At 45.0% G+C, this 20,108-nt stretch overlaps 1 protein-coding gene across 3 annotated transcripts in view; it reads right to left on the reverse strand.

Moving 5' to 3' along the window:
- LOC119966000 (androgen-dependent TFPI-regulating protein-like) overlaps positions 1 to 20,108 on the reverse strand; it is a 127,583-nt gene that overhangs the window by 21,454 nt on the left and 86,021 nt on the right. For all 3 annotated transcript variants that reach the window (XM_038797101.1, XM_038797100.1, XM_038797102.1), the window contains 2 exons: positions 3,679 to 3,794; positions 2,175 to 2,326 (listed from right to left, as the gene is read on the reverse strand). In XM_038797101.1, coding sequence (XP_038653029.1) covers positions 2,175 to 2,326; positions 3,679 to 3,794 — 268 coding nt within the window. The remainder of the gene's footprint in view (positions 1 to 2,174; positions 2,327 to 3,678; positions 3,795 to 20,108) is intronic.

Consider the following 20,108-nt stretch of genomic DNA (forward strand, 5'->3'; position numbering starts at 1 on the left):
AAATTGCCCGTAGTGTCCTAAAAAGTAAGGTTAAGGGGGGGTTGTTGGGTTACGGGTATAGGGTGGATATGTGGGTTTGAGTAGGGTGATCATTGCTTGGCACAACATCGAGGGCTGAAGGGCCTGTTCTGTGCTGTACTGTTCTATGTTCTATGTGCGATAGAGAGCATCCTATCTGGCTGCATCACAGCCTGGTATGGCAATTGCTCGGTCCAAGATCGCAAGAAACTGCAGAGTGTGGTGAACTCAGCCCAACACATCACACAAGCTTGCCACCCCCACATTGATTCTGTTTACACCTCCCACTGCCTCAGGAAGGCAGACAGCATTATCAGAGACCCCTCCCACCCAGGCATTGCCTTCTTCCACACCCTTCCATCAGGCAGAAGGTACAGAAGTTTGAAGACCTGCACATCCAGACATAGGAACAGTTTCTTCCCCACAGCTACAAGACTCCTCAATGACTCCCCCTCGGACTGATCTGTTCCCTGTGATTCACGACACCTTATGCTGCTCTTGCTCAAGTATTTGCTTTGTTTGGCCTCTTGTTCCGCACTGTAAGCAATCACTGTTTGTCGATGTACCATTTGTTAATGTTCTCTGTTGATTATTCTCTTTGTCTACTATGTACGTACGGTGTACATTCCCTCGACCGCAGAAAAATACTTTTCGCTGTACTTCGGTACATAGAACATAGAACAGTACAGCACAGAACAGGCCCTTCGGCCCTCAATGTTGTGCCGAGCCATGATCACCCTACTCAAACCCACATAGCCACCCTATACCCGTAACCCAACAACCCCCCCCCCCCCTTAACCTTACTTTTATTAGGACACTCTGGGCAATTTAGCATGGCCAATCCACCTAACCCGCACATCTTTGGACTGTGGGAGGAAACCGGAGCACCCGGAGGAAACCCACGCACACAGGGGGAGGACGTGCAGACTCCACACAGACAGTGACCCAGCCGGGAATTGAACCTGGGACCCTGGAGCTGTGAAGCATTTATGCTAACCCCCATGCTACCCTGCTGCCCCTGCTCACCCTACATGTGACAATAAATCAAATCAATCAATCAATCCATGTTAATATACATTCCTAATATGATAGGCTCTCATCTTATTAAGTAGCCTTTTGTGGTACCTTATCGAATGCTTATTGTCTTATGCTGATTTGATCTTATGATCTCCATGATCTTGACAAGCAGTCGCCTCAGTAATGACTGCCACTCATGCTTTAAATCAGGCCCGCTCCCAAATTTGTCTCTTCTCCCTCCCATGCCCACCGTCACTAATTGGGCTTCAAACACATCTCTTGCCCAATTGAAGCATTTGCATCCGGAAATTTAATTGGATAGTCCTTTTGTTGTCAGAGTGGTGTCAGAACTTGGAAATCTTCACAATGCTGGGTTCCCGACTCAGCATTTGAAATTCTGCTCCATGTTTTGTGTAGTTTCATGTTTTGTTTCATCCTGGTTTTATTTTCAGTACCAGCCTTTGACCAGTTTTTTTCCCAATTAAGGGGCAATTTAGCATGGCCAATTCACCTACCCTGCACATCTTTTTGGGCTGTGGGGGGGGTGAGATCCACACAGACACGGGGAGAATATTCAAACTCCACATGGACAGTGACCCAAGGCCGGAATTGAAACCGGGTCCCTGACACTGTGAGGCTGCAGTGCTAACCACTGTGCCACCTCGCCGTCCTGTCGTGTTTTTTTTAAAGTTTTGGTTGCCTACTGCTCAGCTCTTCAGTATGAATGTGGCAATAGGCAAACAGAAAAAGGCCTTGTATTCTGTTAAAAATGCTATCCCCAAAGCTGTTTGGAGTTGGTTTTTGAAGCTATTAGTCAGTTTTTTAAAAATTATTTTATGGGACTTAAACGTTGCTGTCTAAGCCAGCATTGGTTGCTCATCCCTATTTGTCAAGATGGTGGGAAGCTGCCTTCTTGAACTGCTGCAGTCCATGTGATGTAGGGATGTCATAGTGCTGTTAGGAAGGGATTTTAGTTTTTTATGTTAGCATTCCTACATTGATGTTAGTTAACTGAAAATTCTTGCTCGGAGGCAATAAAATTTGATGATACCACTGACTAGAAAAAAACTGAAAAATATTTGAGTACTCTAAAGCTCTTGGAATTTCTCATCATGTGAATGTTACAGATAATTACTTACCCCAGGTTAACAGAGTGAGCCTCTCCCCCAGGAGGTACAAGAGCATCACCAACAGAAGACTCACTGAGAAAAATAACACCAGGCCTAGTCGATTAAATAGGCCCAACAGGGGATAAACCCAGGCTCCAGCTGCATAGTAAATCCAGAGAACCCTAAATTAAAGAGAATACATTCCATTTTACTGAATTAAATAATCAGAAATCTGGAATTAGTTGGAATTTCTGTGCAATGGGGGATTCAGAATAGAATACGCCTCTGAATTGTGTTTGGAATAGGAATTTATCTGTGCCGATCTGGCACTTTATTTAATGAAAACATGAGTGTGTAAGGTTTCTTCAGTAAAGTTATGTAATAACAATCTTAATTTGAGTTTGATAGAGGGATATATACATCTACTTACGAGATTTTAGATATAGTAGAAAAGGTTCATCTGACTATTATTTCAAGTTAAACATCTGCAGGACCTGGCCAACATCAGTACAAACTGATTAAACAGGGTGTAGAATACTGAATATCTAGAATGGTCTCCTACTTAGGGTAGTAGAGGTAAAAAATGCCTGGAGTCATTTGGAAGGGAATTTGATGCTATAATGGGTTGGGGGTGTTTATGCGCTTGTTTGAAAGGTGAATTAATTGGGTCAAAGAACTTCCTTCATCTATATTTATAACATATAAAAATGACAGTTCGGAAAAGATCAACTGGTCAATCAAATCTGTCCCACATTCACGATGGCTGGAGAATCATGACTAGATACTTCCCAATTTGAAAATTAAAATAATTTTTGTTTCAATATATGTTTTGTTCTATAACTAATGCCCCAGCCATCAACAGCAGATATCATGAAGCTAAATGCATAAAGCTGCTTATTTTCCATTCATCGTAATACAAAATTTAGGATTTTCTAAATATGACTTCCTGATATTCAATTTCAAGGTGAATGGCTTTAAGCAGAACATTCACCAGAACCGGGCGGCACAGTGGTTAGCACTGCTGCCTCACAGCGCCAGGGACACAGGTTCAATTCCAGCCTTGGGTAACTGTCTGTGTGGAGTTTGCATGTTTTCCCTGTGTCTGTGTGGGTTTCCTCCGGGTGTTCCGGTTTCCTCCCACAGTCCAAAGATGTATAGGTTAGGCATATTGGCCATGATAAATTGCCCTTTAATGTCCAAAGATGTGCATGTTAGGTGGAGTTTTGGGGTTACGGTGGATAGGGCGGGTCATGGATAGGGTGCTCTTTCAGAGGGTTGGTGCAGACTCGATGGGCCAAATGGCTTCCTTCTGCACTGTCAGATTTCTATAACACAACAAAGCTGAGGCAAAAAACCCACCTAACCTTATTCAACATGGCTGAAAAGATACCAGTGTGTTCAGACTGAGGATGTTGCTCATGTTAAGGGAAAAGGTTAAATATGAGCCAAGAGTTTAGTGCTGGGTCACATTTGGAATTGAAAATGGATTATTTCTCCATTCATTCATGTTCATGTATCTGTGTACAGTCCTTACCATAGTAGATAGGAAATGGAGACAATTGCTAGGATGAGAAGCCCGGTTCTTCGTTTCGGATATTGGTGTGGTGTATTGAAGAGCTCCAACAAGATCAGCGGCAACACTAAAGTGTGCTGCAATAAGAAAGAAAAACTTGTCATTCCACGATCTCAAGATGTGCCAAAGCGCATTACGGCCAATAGAGTATGTTTGAAGTGGAGTTGCTGCGATAATGTCGGAAACATGGCAGCTAATCTGTACTCAGCAAGAATTCACAGACAATGTAATATTGAACAAGATAATTCGTTTTCATGATGTTGGTTGAGGGATAGATGTTAGGTAGTCCACCAACCATGGTCTTCTTCAACTAGTGACATGAGATCATTCATGTTGCAAATTGTATGATCAGTAAGTCTCACAAAGAGGTTCTGAGTTTTGCATGGTTGGACACTGACTTTATTGATAACACATATTGATATACATATATACAGGGTATAGCCCAAGTTATGAGCTAACAGCATGCTTGCTTCTACACAGGTCTCTGTCCAGTCCACAACGCTTTCTAGTATCAGGTTAGTATAATCTCACACTGTAGGCAATACACTTTCCAATTCCCACAGCAATATTTATACCACAATTCACATCAACCAGAGGGCAGACAGCATCTTAGTTTAATATCTCATCAGGAAACAGCACCTTCAACAATATAGCCCTCTCTCAAAACTGCAAAGAAGCAATAGCCTAAATCCTGCTCAAATCTGACATCTTATTCAAGTTCTCTTTGGAAAGGCAACACAATAAATGGTCAGGAACGTGAATTGATTCAAAATATAGGAATCATGGATATGTTGCATAATTGTTGCAATTCAGACAGATTCTTGTGATTCTGCACCCTTCCAAGTCAGTCACTCTTCCAAATCAATCCTGTTCCAAACCAAATCATTATTATGAACCAAATAATTCTTCCACACCAAAAACTGTACAAATCCAAATCACTCAACCAAACCAAATCACTTTACAAATCCAAAGCACTGTACCAAACCAAATCACTGTATCAAACCAAATCACTGTATAAAACCAAATCACTGTACCAAACCAAATCACTGTACCAAACCAAATCACTGAACCAAACCAAATCGCTGTACCAAACCAAATCACTGCACCAAACCAAATCACTGAACCAAACCAAATCACTGTACCAAACCAAATTACTGAACCAAACCAAAAAGCTGTACCAAATCAAATCAATGTACCAATCCAAATCACTGTACCAAACCAAATCACTGCACCAAACCAAATCACTGAACCAAACCAAATCACTGTACCAAACCAAATCACTGCACCAAACCAATCAGTGAACCAAACCAAAAACTGTACAAAACCAAATCACTGTCCAAACCAAATCACAGTACCAAACAAAATCACTGTACCAAACTACTCACGGAACCAAACCAAAAACTGTGCCAAACCAAATCACTGTACCAAACCAAATCACTGCACCAAACCAATCAGTGAACCAAACCAAAAACTGTACAAAACCAAATCACTGTCCAAACACAATCACTGTACCAAACCAAATCACTGTACCAAACTACTCACGGAACCAAACCAAAAACTGTGCCAAACAAAATCACTGGTCCAAACCAAAAAACTGTACCAAACCAAATCACTGTACCAAACCAAATCACTGTACCAAACCAAATCACTGCACCAAACCAAATCAGTGGACCAAACCAAAAACTGTACAAAACCAAATCACTGTCCAAACCAAATCACAGTACCAAACCAAATCACTGAACCAAACACAATCACTGTACCAAACCAAATCACAGTACCAAACCAAATCACTGAACCAAACACAATCACTGTACCAAACCAAATCACTGTACCAAACCAAATCACTGTACCAAACCAAATCACTGCACCAAACCAAATCAGTGGACCAAACCAAAAACTGTACAAAACCAAATCACTGTCCAAACCAAATCACAGTACCAAACCAAATCACTGAACCAAACACAATCACTGTACCAAACCAAATCACAGTACCAAACCAAATCACTGAACCAAACACAATCACTGTACCAAACCAAATCACTGAACCAAACACAATCACTGTGCCAAACCAAATCACAGTACCAAACCAAATCACTGAACCAAACACAATCACTGTACCAAACCAAATCACTGAACCAAACACAATCACTGTACCAAACCAAATCACTGAACCAAACACAATCACTGTACCAAACCAAATCAATGTACCAAACTACTCACGGAACCAAACAAAATCACTGAACCAAACCAAATCACTGTACCGAACCAAATCACTACCAAACCAAAAATTGTAAGGGGCAATTTTGCGTGGCCAATACACCTACCCTGTACATCGTTTGGGGTGTGGGTGTGAAACCCACACAAACACAGGGAGAATGTGCAAACTCCACATGGACAGTGGCCGATACTGAACCCAGGTTCTCAGTGTTGTGAGGTACTAGTGCTAACCACTGTGCCACTGTGCCGTGCACTTTTAAAGTTTTAATGGGGTGCAGAAAGATCGATTCATTCCAGGAGTGATAATATAAGAAATAAGTCTTGGTTATTTTATAAACAATCATTATTTAAACAAAATAAAGGAAAACAATATTTAAACTTTTACTTGAGCTCTAACCCTAACAGATTACATGTAGTTTCTTAACCTTAATGCACTTGTTCCTATTAGGCAACACAGGAATACAGCAAGCAGCTTTCGTGCCACTTTAACAGGACGTCAAAGGCAATACTTGCATTTATAAAGCAACTTTCTTTCTGGTAGGGACACCCGTTCTGAAACCTTTTCAAAGAGCCTGCTTTGGTGACTCCACCTATGCTGTCAAACAAAAGTTATCACCTGAGGTGACCAGACTTGAATCCCTTATCATTACCTTTGCTGATTGCCCACACCCATTTATACAAAAGAACAGAGCTATGCTATTTATATGCAACTAACCTACCCTTGATGAACAAATAGATCATCAGACTCTGTGATGGGATAATGGCAAGTCATACAAGATTGTCCCGAATGACAATGGATCTTGAGTGGATCACCTTGACTGAACCAGGGCATCCTATATATTCCCACTAATAAGGTAAAGACCGAATGGGACAAGGTAACTAAGGCCATGGGCATATCCCTCTGACTAAAAAAGGATAGATCAGAGTACCTATGAGGTGTATAAAGCTAAATTCAGTGGATGCCTAAAGAGACCTGGGGATTCATATGCTTAGATCTTTAAAATTCCATCAACAAGTGCAGAAAGTAATAAGAACGCCAATGGAATGCCGGCCTTCATATCAAGAGGACTGGGGTATAAGCTTGCAGAAGTGATGCTGTAGCTCTACAAAACCCTTTTTGGATCCCACTTGGACTATTGTGAGGAGATCTGGGCACCACACTTAGGTAGGATATTTTGGACTTAGAAGGTGTGCAAAGTAGGTTTACAGAAACGATACCTGGACTTCAGTGGTTAGTTATGAGAGGTTACACAAATTAGGCCTGTTTTTACAAGGTTAATGGGTGATCTGATCGAAGTCATCAAGATATTCAAAGAAAAAGACAGCATAGATTAAAATAAACAGTTTACACTCTTGCAGAGCAGAACTACTGATCAGCTGTTCTGGGGAAATTTGCATACGTGCAGTGCGGTCAGCCTAAGTTGAAGGTGAACCTGCGAAGGAGACCCAAGGAGTTTGAGTGAAGGCAGAGGGCAGCAGAGCAGAGCTACTGATCAGCTGTTCTGGGGAAATTTGCATACGTGCAGTGCGGTCAGCCTAAGTTGAAGGTGAACCTGCGAAGGAGACCCAAGGAGTTTGAGTGAAGGCAGAGGGCAGCAGAGCAGAGCTACTGATCAGCTGTTCTGGGGAAATTTGCATACGTGCAGTGCGGTCAGCCTAAGTTGAAGGTGGTTTGTGGAGAGGCTGTTGGCAAGTGACAGTTAAACCTGAAACACTTCGTGAGTGTTTCCCACCCTACCTCCTCCTCTAACCAACCCCCCCACCCCACGGTGGTTGGGAAGCGGGAGCAGGGGCCTGTCGTGAAGGTGAGTGAGTGCCTTTAAATTTGCTTACCTTTCAGCGGGAGCAGGGTTTGAGGTAATATCAGGTAAGCTCTTCCTTTCTTTTTCTTTTTCTTGTTTTTTTTTTAAATCTAGAGGTGATGTCAGGGAAGGCAGTACAATGCTCCTCCTGCAGAATGTTTGAGGTGAGGGACGCCATCAGTGTCCCTGCTGATTTCATCTGTGGGAAGTGCACCCAACTCCAGCTCCTCAAAAACCGTGTTAGGGACCTGGAACTTGAGCTGGATGAACTTCGGATCATTCGGGAGGCAGAGGGGGTCATAGATAGGAGCTTCAGGGAAGTAGTTACACCAAAGACTGGAGATAGATGGGTAACTGTAAGAGGGACTGGGAAGAAGCAGTCAGTGCAGGGACCCCCTGCGGTCGTTCCCCTGAGTAACAAGTATACCGTTTTGGATACTTGTGGGGGGGACGACTTACCAGGGGTAAGCCATGGGGTACGGGCCTCTGGCACGGAGTCTGTCCCTGTTGCTCAGAAGGGAAGGGGGGAAAGGAGTAGAACATTAGTAATTGGGGACTCAATAGTCAGGGGCACAGATAGGAGATGTTGTGGGAGCGAGAGAGACTCACGTTTGGTATGTTGCCTCCCATGTGCAAGGGTACGTGATGTCTCGGATCGTGTTTTCCGGGTCCTTAAGGGGGAGGGGGAGCAACCCCAAGTCGTAGTCCACATTGGCACTAACGACATAGATAGGAAAGGGGACAAGGATGTCAGGCAGGCCTTTAGGGAGCTAGGATGGAAGCTCAGAGCGAGAACAAACAGAGTTGTTATCTCTGGGTTGTTGCCCATGCCACGTGATAGTGAGATGAGGAATAGGGAGCGAGAGCAATTAAACACGTGGCTACAGGGATGGTGCAGGCGGGAGGGATTCAGATTTCTGGATAACTGGGGCTCTTTCTGGGGAAGGTGGGACCTCTATAGACAGGATGGTCTACATCTGAACCTGAGGGGCACCAATATCCTGGGGGGGAGATTTGTTAGCGCTCTTTGAGGGGGTTTAAACTAATTCAGCAGGGGCATGGGAACTTGGATTGTAGTTTTGGGGTACGGGAGATTGAGAGTTTAGAGGTCAGGAGCACAGATTTGGCTTCGCAGAAGGGTGCCAGTGTTCAGGTAGGTGGTTTGAAGTGTGTCTACTTCAATGCCAGGAGTATACGAAATAAGGTAGGGGAACTGGCAGCATGGGTTGGTACCTGGGACTTTGATGTTGTGGCCATTTCAGAGACATGGATAGAGCAGGGACAGGAATGGTTGTTGCAGGTTCCGGGGTTTAGGTGTTTTAGTAAGCTCAGAGAAGGGGGCAAAAGAGGGGGAGGTGTGGCGCTGCTAGTCAAGGACAGTATTACGGTGGCGGAAAGGATGCTAGATGGGGACTCTTCTTCTGAGGTAGTATGGGCTGAGGTTAGAAACGGGAAAGGAGAGGTCACCCTGTTGGGAGTTTTCTATAGGCCACCTAATAGTTCTAGGGATGTAGAGGAAAGGATGGCGAAGATGATTCTGGAAAAGAGCGAAAGTAACAGGGTAGCTGTTATGGGAGACTTTAACTTTCCAAATATTGACTGGAAAAGATATAGTTCGAGTACATTAGATGGGTAATTCTTTGTACAATGTGTGCAGGAGGGTTTCCTGACACAATATGTTGACAGGCCAACAAGAGGCGAGGCCACATTGGATTTGGTTTTGGCTAATGAACCAGGCCAGGTGTTAGATCTGGAGGTAGGTGAGCACTTTGGAAACAGTGACCACAATTCGGTGACCTTTACGTTAGTGATGGAAAGGGATAAGTATACCCCGCAGGGCAAGAGGTATAGCTGGGGGAAGGGCAATTATGATGCCATTAGACATGACTTAGGATGTGTTGGTTGGAGAAGTAGGCTGCAAGGGTTGGGCACACTGGATATGTGGAGCTTGTTCAAGGAACAGCTATTGCATGTTCTTGATAAGTACGTACCAGTCAGGCAGGGAGGAAGGGGTCGAGCGAGGGAACCGTGGTTTACCAAAGAAGTGGAATCTCTTGTTAAGAGGAAGAAGGAGGCCTATGTGAAGATGAGGCGTGAAGTTTCAGTTGGGGCGCTTGATAGTTACAAGGAAGCGAGGAAGGATCTAAAGAGAGAGCTGAGACGAGCAAGGAGGGGACATGAGAAGTCTTTGGCAGGTAGGATCAAGGAAAACCCAAAAGCTTTCTATAGGTATGTCAGGAACAAAAGAATGACTAGGGTAAGAGTAGGGCCAGTCAAGGACAGTGGTGGGAAGTTGTGTGTGGAGGCTGAGGAGATAAGTGAGATACTAAATGAATACTTTTCGTCAGTATTCACTCAAGAAAAAGATAATATTGTGGAGGAGAATGCTGAGACCCAGGCTATTAGAATAGATGGCATTGAGGTGCGTAGGGAAGAAATGTTGGCAATTCTGGACAAGGTGAAAATAGATAAGTCCCCGGGGCCGGATGGGATTTATCCTAGGATTCTCTGGGAAGCAAGGGAAGAGATTGCTGAGCCTTTGGCTTTGATTTTAGGTCATCATTGGCTACAGGAATTGTGCCAGAGGACTGGAGGATAGCAAATGTGGTCCCTTTGTTCAAGAAGGGGAGTAGAGATAACCCCGGTAACTATAGGCCAGTGAGCCTAACGTCTGTGGTGGGTAAAGTCTTGGAGAGGATTATAAAAGATATGATTTATAATCATCTAGATAGGAATAATATGATTAGGGATAGTCAGCATGGTTTTGTGAAGGGTAGGTCATGCCTCACAAACCTTATCGAGTTCTTTGAGGAGGTGACTGAACAGGTAGACGAGGGTAGAGCAGTTGATGTGGTGTATATGGATTTCAGTAAAGCGTTTGATAAGGTTCCCCACGGTCGGCTATTGCAGAAAATACGGAGGCTGGGGATTGAGGATGATTTAGAGATGTGGATCAGAAATTGGCTAGTTGAAAGAAGACAGAGAGTGGTAGTTGATGGGAAATGTTCAGAATGGAGTTCAGTTACGAGTGGCGTACCACAAGGATCTGTTCTGGGGCCGTTGCTGTTTGTCATTTTTATAAATGACCTAGAGGAGGGCGCAGAAGGATGGGTGAGTAAATTTGCAGACGACACTAAAGTCGGTGGAGTTGTAGACTGTGCGGAAGGATGTTTCAGGTTACAGAGGGACATAGATAAGCTGCAGAGCTGGGCTGAGAGGTGGCAACTGGAGTTTAATGTGGAGAAGTGTGAGGTGATTCACTTTGGAAAAAATAACAGGAATGCGGAATATTTGGCTAATGGTAAAATTCTTGGTAGTGTGGATGAGCAGAGGGATCTCGGTGTCCATGTACATAGATCCCTGAAAGTTGCCACCCAGGTTGATAGGGTTGTGAAGAAGGCCTATGGTGTGTTGGCCTTTATTGGTAGAGGGATTGAGTTCCGGAGCCATGAGGTCATGTTGCAGTTGTACAAAACTCTAGTACGGCCGCATTTGGAGTATTGCGTACAGTTCTGGTCGCCTCATTATAGGAAGGACGTGGAAGCTTTGGAACGGGTGCAGAGGAGATTTACCAGGATGTTGCCTGGTATGGAGGGAAAATCTTATGAGGAAAGGCTGATGGACTTGAGGTTGTTTTCGTTAGAGAGAAGAAGGTTAAGAGGTGACTTAATAGAGGCATACAAAATGATCAGAGGGTTAGATAGGGTGGACAGCGAGAGCCTTCTCCCGCGGATGGAGGTGGCTAGCACGAGGGGACATAGCCTTAAATTGAGGGGTAATAGATATAGGACAGAGGTCAGAGGTGGGTTTTTTATGCAAAGAGTGGTGAGGCCGTGGAATGCCCTACCTGCAACAGTAGTGAACTCGCCAACATTGAGGGCATTTCAAAATTTATTGGATAAGCATATGGATGATAAGGGCATAGTGTAGGTTAGATGGCCTTTAGTTTTTTGTTCCCTGTCGGTGCAACATCGAGGGCCGAAGGGCCTGTACTGCGCTGTATCGTTCTATGTTCTATGTTCTATAACTAGGGGGTATAGTCTATAAATTAGTACCAGGCCATTCAGGAAAGATGTTGGGAAGCATTTCTAAACACAAAGGGTGGAAGAAGTTTGGAACTCTCTTCCGCAACTACATATTGATTCGAGATCAGTTGTTAATTTTAAGTCTGAGATAGGCATTGTTTTGTTAGAAGAACGTATTGAGGGATATGGGCCAAAGGCAAGTATATGGAGATAAGCCATAGAGCAGACATGATCTCATTGAATGGCAGAGCAGTCACGAGGGGCTGAATGGACTACTCCTAATCCTATGATCCAAGAACAACTACTATTCTCAGCCAATCACTATTCCAAGGCAGTCACTGTTCCATCTCAACCACTGTTTCAAATCAATGACTGTTAGAACATAGAACATAGAACAGTACAGCACAGAACAGGTCCTTCGGCCCTCGATGTTGTGCCGAGCAATGATCACCCTACTCAAACCCACGTATCCACCCAATACCCGTAACCCAACAACCCCCCCCCCCCCCCCTTAACCTTACTATTTTAGGACACTACGGGCAATTTAGCATGGCCAATCCACCTAACCCGCACATCTTTGGACTGTGGGAGTAAACCGGAGCACCCGGAGGAAACCCACGCACACACGGGGAGGACGTGCAGACTCCGCACAGACAGTGACCCAGCCGGGAATCGAACCTGGGACCCTGGAGCTGTGAAGCATTTATGCTAACCAGCATGCTACCCTGCTGCCCCAAACTGTTCCAAAACAATAACAATTCCAACCCAAGCACTGTCCCAAACCAATCACTATTCAGAACCATTCATTGTCCAAACCAATTACTGATCCAAACCAATCACTGTTCCAAACCAATTACTGCGCAGGACCAATCAATGCTCAGAGCCAATCACTGTTCCAGACCAATCACTGTTCCAACCAATCCCCCCCCCCTGTGGCAAGAGCAATCACTGTTCCAAACAATCACTGTTCCCAAACCAATTACTGCACAGGACCAATCACTGTTCAGGCCAATCACTGTTCCAAACCAATCCACTGCTCGGAGCCAATCACTGTTCCACAAACAATCACTGCTCAGAGCAATCACTGTTTCCAAAACTCATCACCTGCTCAGAGGCCAATCACTGTACCCAGAGCAATCACTGTTCCAGATCAATCACTGTTCCAAACCAATCACTGTTCCAAACCAATCACTGCTCAGAGCCAATCACTGTTCCAGACCAATCACTGTTCCAGACCAATCACTATTCCAGTCCAATCACTGTTCCAGATCAATCACTGTTCCAAACCAATCACTGCTCGGAGCCAATCACTGTTCCAAACCAATCACTGCTCAGAGCCAATCACTGTTCCAGACCAATCACTGTTCCAAACCAATCACTGTTCCAAACCAATCACTGCTCAGAGCCAATCACTGTTCCAGACCAATCACTGTTCCAGACCAATCACTGTTCCAGACCAATCACTGTTCCAGACCGATCACTGTTCCAGTCCAATCACTGTTCCAGATCAATCACTGTTCCAAAGTAATCACTGCTCGGAGCCAATCACTGTTCCAAACCAATCACTGTTCAGAGCCAATCACTGATCCAGACCAATCACTGTTCCAAACCAATTACTGTTCCGGATTATCACTGTTCCAATCCAATCACTGATCCAGACCAATCACTGTTCCAAACCAATCACTGCTCGGAGCCAAACACTGTTCCAAACAAATTACCATTCCAGACCAATCACTGTTCCAGACCAATCACTGCTCCAAACCAATCACTGTATCAATCCAATCAATGCTCCAGACCAATCAATGTTCCAGACCAATCACTAATTCAGATCAATCACTAATCCAAACTAATCACTGGTCTAATCCATTCAATGTTCCAAACAAATCACTGTTCCAGACCAATCACTGTTCCAGACCAATCACTGTTCCAGACCAATTACTGTTCCGGACCAATCACTGTTCCCGACCAATCACTGTTCCAGACCAATCACTGTTCCAAACCAATCACTGCTCGGAGCGAATCACTGTTCCACACCAATTACCGTTCCAAACCAATCACTGCTCAGAGCCAATCACTGCTCCAGACCAATCACTGTTCCAAACCAATTACTGTTCCGGACCAATCACTGTTCCAGTCCAATCACTGTTCCTGACCAATCACTATTCCAAACCAATCACTGCTCGGAGCGAATCACTGTTCCAAACCAATTACCGTTCCAAACCAATCACTGCTCAGAGCCAATCACTGCTCCAGACCAATCACTGTTCCAAACCAATTACTGTTCCGGACCAATCACTGTTCCAGTCCAATCACTGTTCCAGACCAATCACTGTTCCAAACCAATCACTGCTCAGAGCGAATCACTGTTCCAAACCAATTACCGTTCCAAACCAATCACTGCTCAGAGCCAATCACTGCTCCAGACCAATTACTGTTCCAAAGCAATTACTGTTCCGGACCAATCACTGTTCCAGTCCAATCACTGTTCCAAACCAATTACCGTTCCAAACCAATCACTGCTCAGAGCCAATCACTGCTCCAGACCAATCACTGTTCCAAACCAATTACTGTTCCGGACCAATCACTGTTCCAGTCCAATCACTGTTCCTGACCAATCACTATTCCAAACCAATCACTGCTCAGAGCCAATCATTGTTCCAAACCAATCACTGTTCCGGACCAATCACTGATACAAACCAATCACTGTTCCAGATCAATCACTGCTCGGAGCGAATCACTGTTCCAAACCAATTACCGTTCCAAACCAATCACTGCTCAGAGCCAATCACTGATCCAGACCAATCACTGTTCCAAACCAATTACTGTTCCAAACCAATCACTGCTCGGAGCCAATCACTGTTCCAAACCAACCACTGCTCAGAGCCAATCACTGCTCCAGACCAATCACTGTTCCAAACCAATTACTGCACAGGACCAATCACTGTTCCAGTCCAATCACTGTTCCAAACCAATCACTGCTCGGCGCAAATCACTGTTCCAAACCAATCACTGCTCAGAGCCAATCACTGTTCCAAACCAATCACTGCTCAGAGCCAATCACTGTTCCAGAGCAATCACTGTTCCAGATCAATCACTGTTCCAAACCAATCATTGTTCCAAACCAATCACTGCTCAGAGCCAATCACTGTTCCAGACCAATCACTGTTCCAGACCAATCACTGTTCCAGTCCAATCACTGTTCCAGATCAATCACTGGTCCAAACCAATCACTGCTCAGAGCCAATCACTGTTCCAGATCAATCACTGTTCCAAACCAATCACTGTTCCAAACAAATCACTGCTCAGAGCCAATCACTGTTCCAGAACAATCACTGTTCCAGAACAATCACTGTTCCAGTCCAATCACTGTTCCAGATCAATCACTGTTCCAAAGTAATCACTGCTCGGAGCCAATCACTGTTCCAAACCAATCACTGCTCAGAGCCAATCACTGATCCAGACCAATCACTGTTCCAAACCAATCACTGCTCGGAGCCAAACACTGTTCCAAACAAATTACAATTCCAGACCAATCACTGTTCCAGACCAATCACTGCTCCAAACCAATCACTGTATCAATCCAATCAATGCTCCAGACCAATCAATGTTCCAGACCAATCACTAATTCAGATCAATCACTAATCCAAACCAATCACTGGTCTAATCCATTCAATGTTCCAAACCAATCACTGTTCCAGACAAATCACTGTTCCAGACCAATCACTGTTCCAGACCAATCACTGTTCCAAACCAATTACTGTTCTGGACCAATCACTGTTCCCGACCAATCACTGTTCCAGACCAATCACTGTTTCAGACCAATCACTTTCCCTGCAAAATCACTTTTCCAGACCAATCACTGCTCCAGACCAATCACTGTTCCAAAGCAATTACTGTTCCGGACCAATCACTGTTCCAGTCCAATCACTGTTCCTGACCAATCACTATTCCAAACCAATCACTGCTCGGAGCGAATCACTGTTCCAAACCAATTACTGTTCCAAACCAATCACTGCTCAGAGCCAATCACTGCTCCAGACCAATCACTGTTCCAAACTAATTACTGTTCCGACCAATCACTGTTCCAGTCCAATTACTGTTCCAGACCAATCACTGTTCCAAACCAATCACTGCTCGGAGCGAATCACTGTTCCAAACCAATTACCGTTCCAAACCAATCACTGCTCAGAGCCAATCACTGCTCCAGACCAATCACTGTTCCAAACCAATTACTGTTCCGGACCAATCACTGTTCCAGTCCAATCACTGTTCCTGACCAATCACTATTCCAAACCAATCACTGCTCAGAGCTAATCATTGTTCCAAACCAATCACTGTTCCGGACCAATCACTGATACAAACCAATCACTGTTCCAGATCAATCACTGCTCGGAGCGAATCACTGTTCCAAACCAATTACCGTTCCAAACCAACCACTGCTCAGAGCCAATCACTGCTCCAGACCAATCACTGTTCCAAACCAATTACTGCACAGGACCAATCACTGTTCCAGTCCAATCACTGTTCCAAACCAATCACTGCTCGGCGCAAATCACTGTTCCAAACCAATCACTGCTCAGAGCCAATCACTGTTCCAAACCAATCACTGCTCAGAGCCAATCACTGTTCCAGAGCAATCACTGTTCCAGATCAATCACTGTTCCAAACCAATCATTGTTCCAAACCAATCACTGCTCAGAGCCAATCACTGTTCCAGACCAATCACTGTTCCAGACCAATCACTGTTCCAGTCCGATCACTGTTCCAGATCAATCACTGGTCCAAACCAATCACTGCTCAGAGCCAATCACTGTTCCAGATCAATCACTGTTCCAAACCAATCACTGTTCCAAACAAATCACTGCTCAGAGCCAATCACTGTTCCAGAACAATCACTGTTCCAGAACAATCACTGTTCCAGTCCAATCACTGTTCCAGATCAATCACTGTTCCAAAGTAATCACTGCTCGGAGCCAATCACTGTTCTAAACCAATCACTGCTCAGAGCCAATCACTGCTCCAGACCAATCACTGTTCCAAACCAATTACTGTTCCGGATAATCACTGTTCCAGTCCAATCACTGATCCAGACCAATCACTGTTCCAAACCAATCACTGCTCGGAGCCAAACACTGTTCCAAACAAATTACCATTCCAGACCAATCACTGTTCCTGACCAATCACTATTCCAAACCAATCACTGCTCAGATCTAATCATTGTTCCAAACCAATCACTGTTCCGGACCAATCACTGATACAAACCAATCACTGTTCCAGATCAATCACTGCTCGGAGCGAATCACTGTTCCAAACCAATTACCGTTCCAAACCAACCACTGCTCAGAGCCAATCACTGCTCCAGACCAATCACTGTTCCAAACCAATTACTGTTCCGGACCAATCACTGTTCCAGTCCAATCACTGTTCCTGACCAATCACTATTCCAAACCAATCACTCTTCCTGACCAATCACTATTCCAAACCAATCACTGCTCAGAGCCAATCACTGTTCCAAACCAATTACCGTTCCAAACCAATCACTGCTCAGAGCCAATCATTGTTCCAAACCAATCACTGCTCAGGACCAATCACTGATCCAAACCAATCACTGTCCAAACCAATCACTGTCCAAACCAATCACTGTCAAAACCAATCACTGTCCAAACCAATTACTGTGCAGGACCAATCACTGCTCAGGACCAATCACTGTTCCAAATCAATCACTGCTCAGGACCAATCACTGTTCCAAACCAATCACTACTCAGGACCAATCATTGTTCCAAACCAATCACTGCTCAGGACCAATCACTGTTCCAAACCAATCACTGCTCAGGACCAATCACTGGTCCAAACCAATCACTGTTCAGCCCAATAACTGTTCCAAACCAATTACTGTTCCAAACCAATCACTGCTCAGGACCAATCACTGGTCCAAACCAATCACTGTTCAGCCCCATCACTGTTCCAAACCAATCAGTGTTCCAAATCAATCACTGTTCCAAACGAATCTATGTTACAGTCTAATTCAAAACCAATTAATGCTCCCAACCATTCATTGTCATGGAACCAATCACTGCTCCAAACCAATCACTGTATCAATCCAATCAACGCGCCAGACCAATCAATGTTTCAAACAAATCACTGTTCCAAACCAAACACTGTTCCAGACTAATCACTGTTCCAGATCAATCACTGTTCCAGACCAATCACTGCTCCAAACCAATCACTGTGTCAATCCAATCAATGCTCCAGACCAATCAATGTTCCAGACCAATCACTGTTCCAAATCAATCACTGTTTCAAATAAATCACTGTTCCAGACCAATCACCTTTCCAGCCCAATCACTAATTCAGATCAATCACTAATCCAAACCAATCACTGGTATAATTCATTCAATGTTCCAAACCAATCACCTTTCCAGCCCAATCACTAATTCAGATCAATCACTAATCCAAACCAATCACTGGTATAATTCATTCAATGTTCCAAACCAATAACAGTTCCAAACCAATCACTGTTCCCGACCAATCACTGTTTTAGACCAATCATTTTTCCTGCGAAATCACTTTTCCAGACCAATCACTGTTCCAGACCAATCACTGTTCCTCACCAATCACTGTTCCACACCAATCACTGTTCCACACCAATCACTGTTCCAAACGAATCAATGTTCCAGACTAATCCGTCCAGCAGAGGGCAGAAGAGCGGAGCTACTGATTGGCTGTTCTGGGGAGATTTTCATACCTGCAGTGCGGTCAGTGTAATTTGAAGGTGTACCTGTGCAAGAGACCCTAGGTGTTCAAGTGAAGGCAAGCATCCAGCAGAGGGCAGCAGAGCGGAGGTACGGATTGGCTGTTCCGGGGAGATTTGCACACTTGCAGTGCGGTCAGCGTAATTTGAAGGTGGTTTGTAATGGGGCTGTTGTCAAGTGACAGTTTTGAGTGAGGAGAGCGGCGGAGACACAGTGAAAGAGCGTGAGGAGAGCGGCGGGGACACAGTAAAAGAGCGCGAGGAGAGCAGCGGGGACACAGTGAGAGCGAGGAGAGCGGTGGGGACACAGTGAAAGAGCGTGAGGAGTGCGGCGGGGACACAGTAAAAGAGCGCGAGGAGAGCGGCAGGGTTACAGGGAGAGCGAGAGGAGTGGCAGGGACACAGGGAGAGCGAGGGGAGCGGCAGGAACGCAGCTGCCGGAGAAGCGGCCTTCAGATTTTCGGCGGGAGCAGTGGCCAGGGGTCTGACGGGAAGAGTGACATCACAGCAAAGCAGTGATCTGATTGGCTGGTAAGGAAAGTGCTCCAATTAGCAGTAGCTGGGAGAAATTCAACTCTTCGTGTGTTGGTAAGTATTGTGATTGGTAAGTAAAATCTTTATTCCTTTCACTTATTCATTATTTTATATTATATTTGTAGTCAGTTAAGGTAAAGTGTAAAAATGGCAGGAGATCCCAGACCCGTGTTATGCTCCTCGTGCTCAATGTGGGAGTTCAGGGACTCGGCCGATGCCCCTGACTCCTTCATGTGCAGGAAGTGTGTCCAGCTGCAGCTCCTGTTAGACCGCATGACAGCTCTGGAGCTGCGGATGGACTCACTTTGGATCATCCGCGATGCTGAGGAGGTCGTGGATAGCACGTTTAGTGAGTTGGTCACACCGCAGATTAGGATTGGTGAGGGAGACAGGGAATGGGTGACCAAAAGGCAGAGAAAGAGCAGGAAGGCAGTGCAGGTGTCCCCTGCGGTCATCTCCCTCCAAAACAGGCATACCGTTTTGGATACTGTTGGGAGAGATGGCTCACCAGGGGAAGGCAGTAGTAGCCAGGCTCATGGCACCGTGGCTGGCTCTGCTGCACAGAAGGGCGGGAAAAAGACTGGCAGGGCTATAGTCATCGGGGATTCAATCGTAAGGGGAGTAGACAGGCGTTTCTGTGGTCGAAATCGAGACTCCCGAATGGTATGTTGCCACCCGGGTGCATGGGTCAGGGATGTCTCAGATCGGCTGCAGGACATACTGAAGGGGGAGGATGAACAGCCAGTTGTTGTGGTGCATATAGGCACCAATGATATAGGTAAAAAACGGGATGAGGTCCTACAATCAGAATTTAGGGAGTTAGGAGATAAGTTAAAAAGTAGGACCTCAAAGGTAGTAATCTCAGGATTGCTACCAGTGCCACAAAACAGTCAGAGTAGAAATTTAAGAATAGTCAGAATTAATACGTGGCTTGAGATATGGTGCAGGAGGGAGGGGTTCAGATTTTTGGGACATTGGAACCAGTTCTGGGGGCGGTGGGACCATTACAAACCGGATGGTCTACACCTGGGCAGGACTGGAACCAATGTCCTCGGGAGTGCA

The sequence above is a fragment of the Scyliorhinus canicula genome, chromosome 5 (genome assembly GCF_902713615.1).
Source record: "Scyliorhinus canicula chromosome 5, sScyCan1.1, whole genome shotgun sequence".
NCBI lineage: Eukaryota > Metazoa > Chordata > Chondrichthyes > Carcharhiniformes > Scyliorhinidae > Scyliorhinus > Scyliorhinus canicula.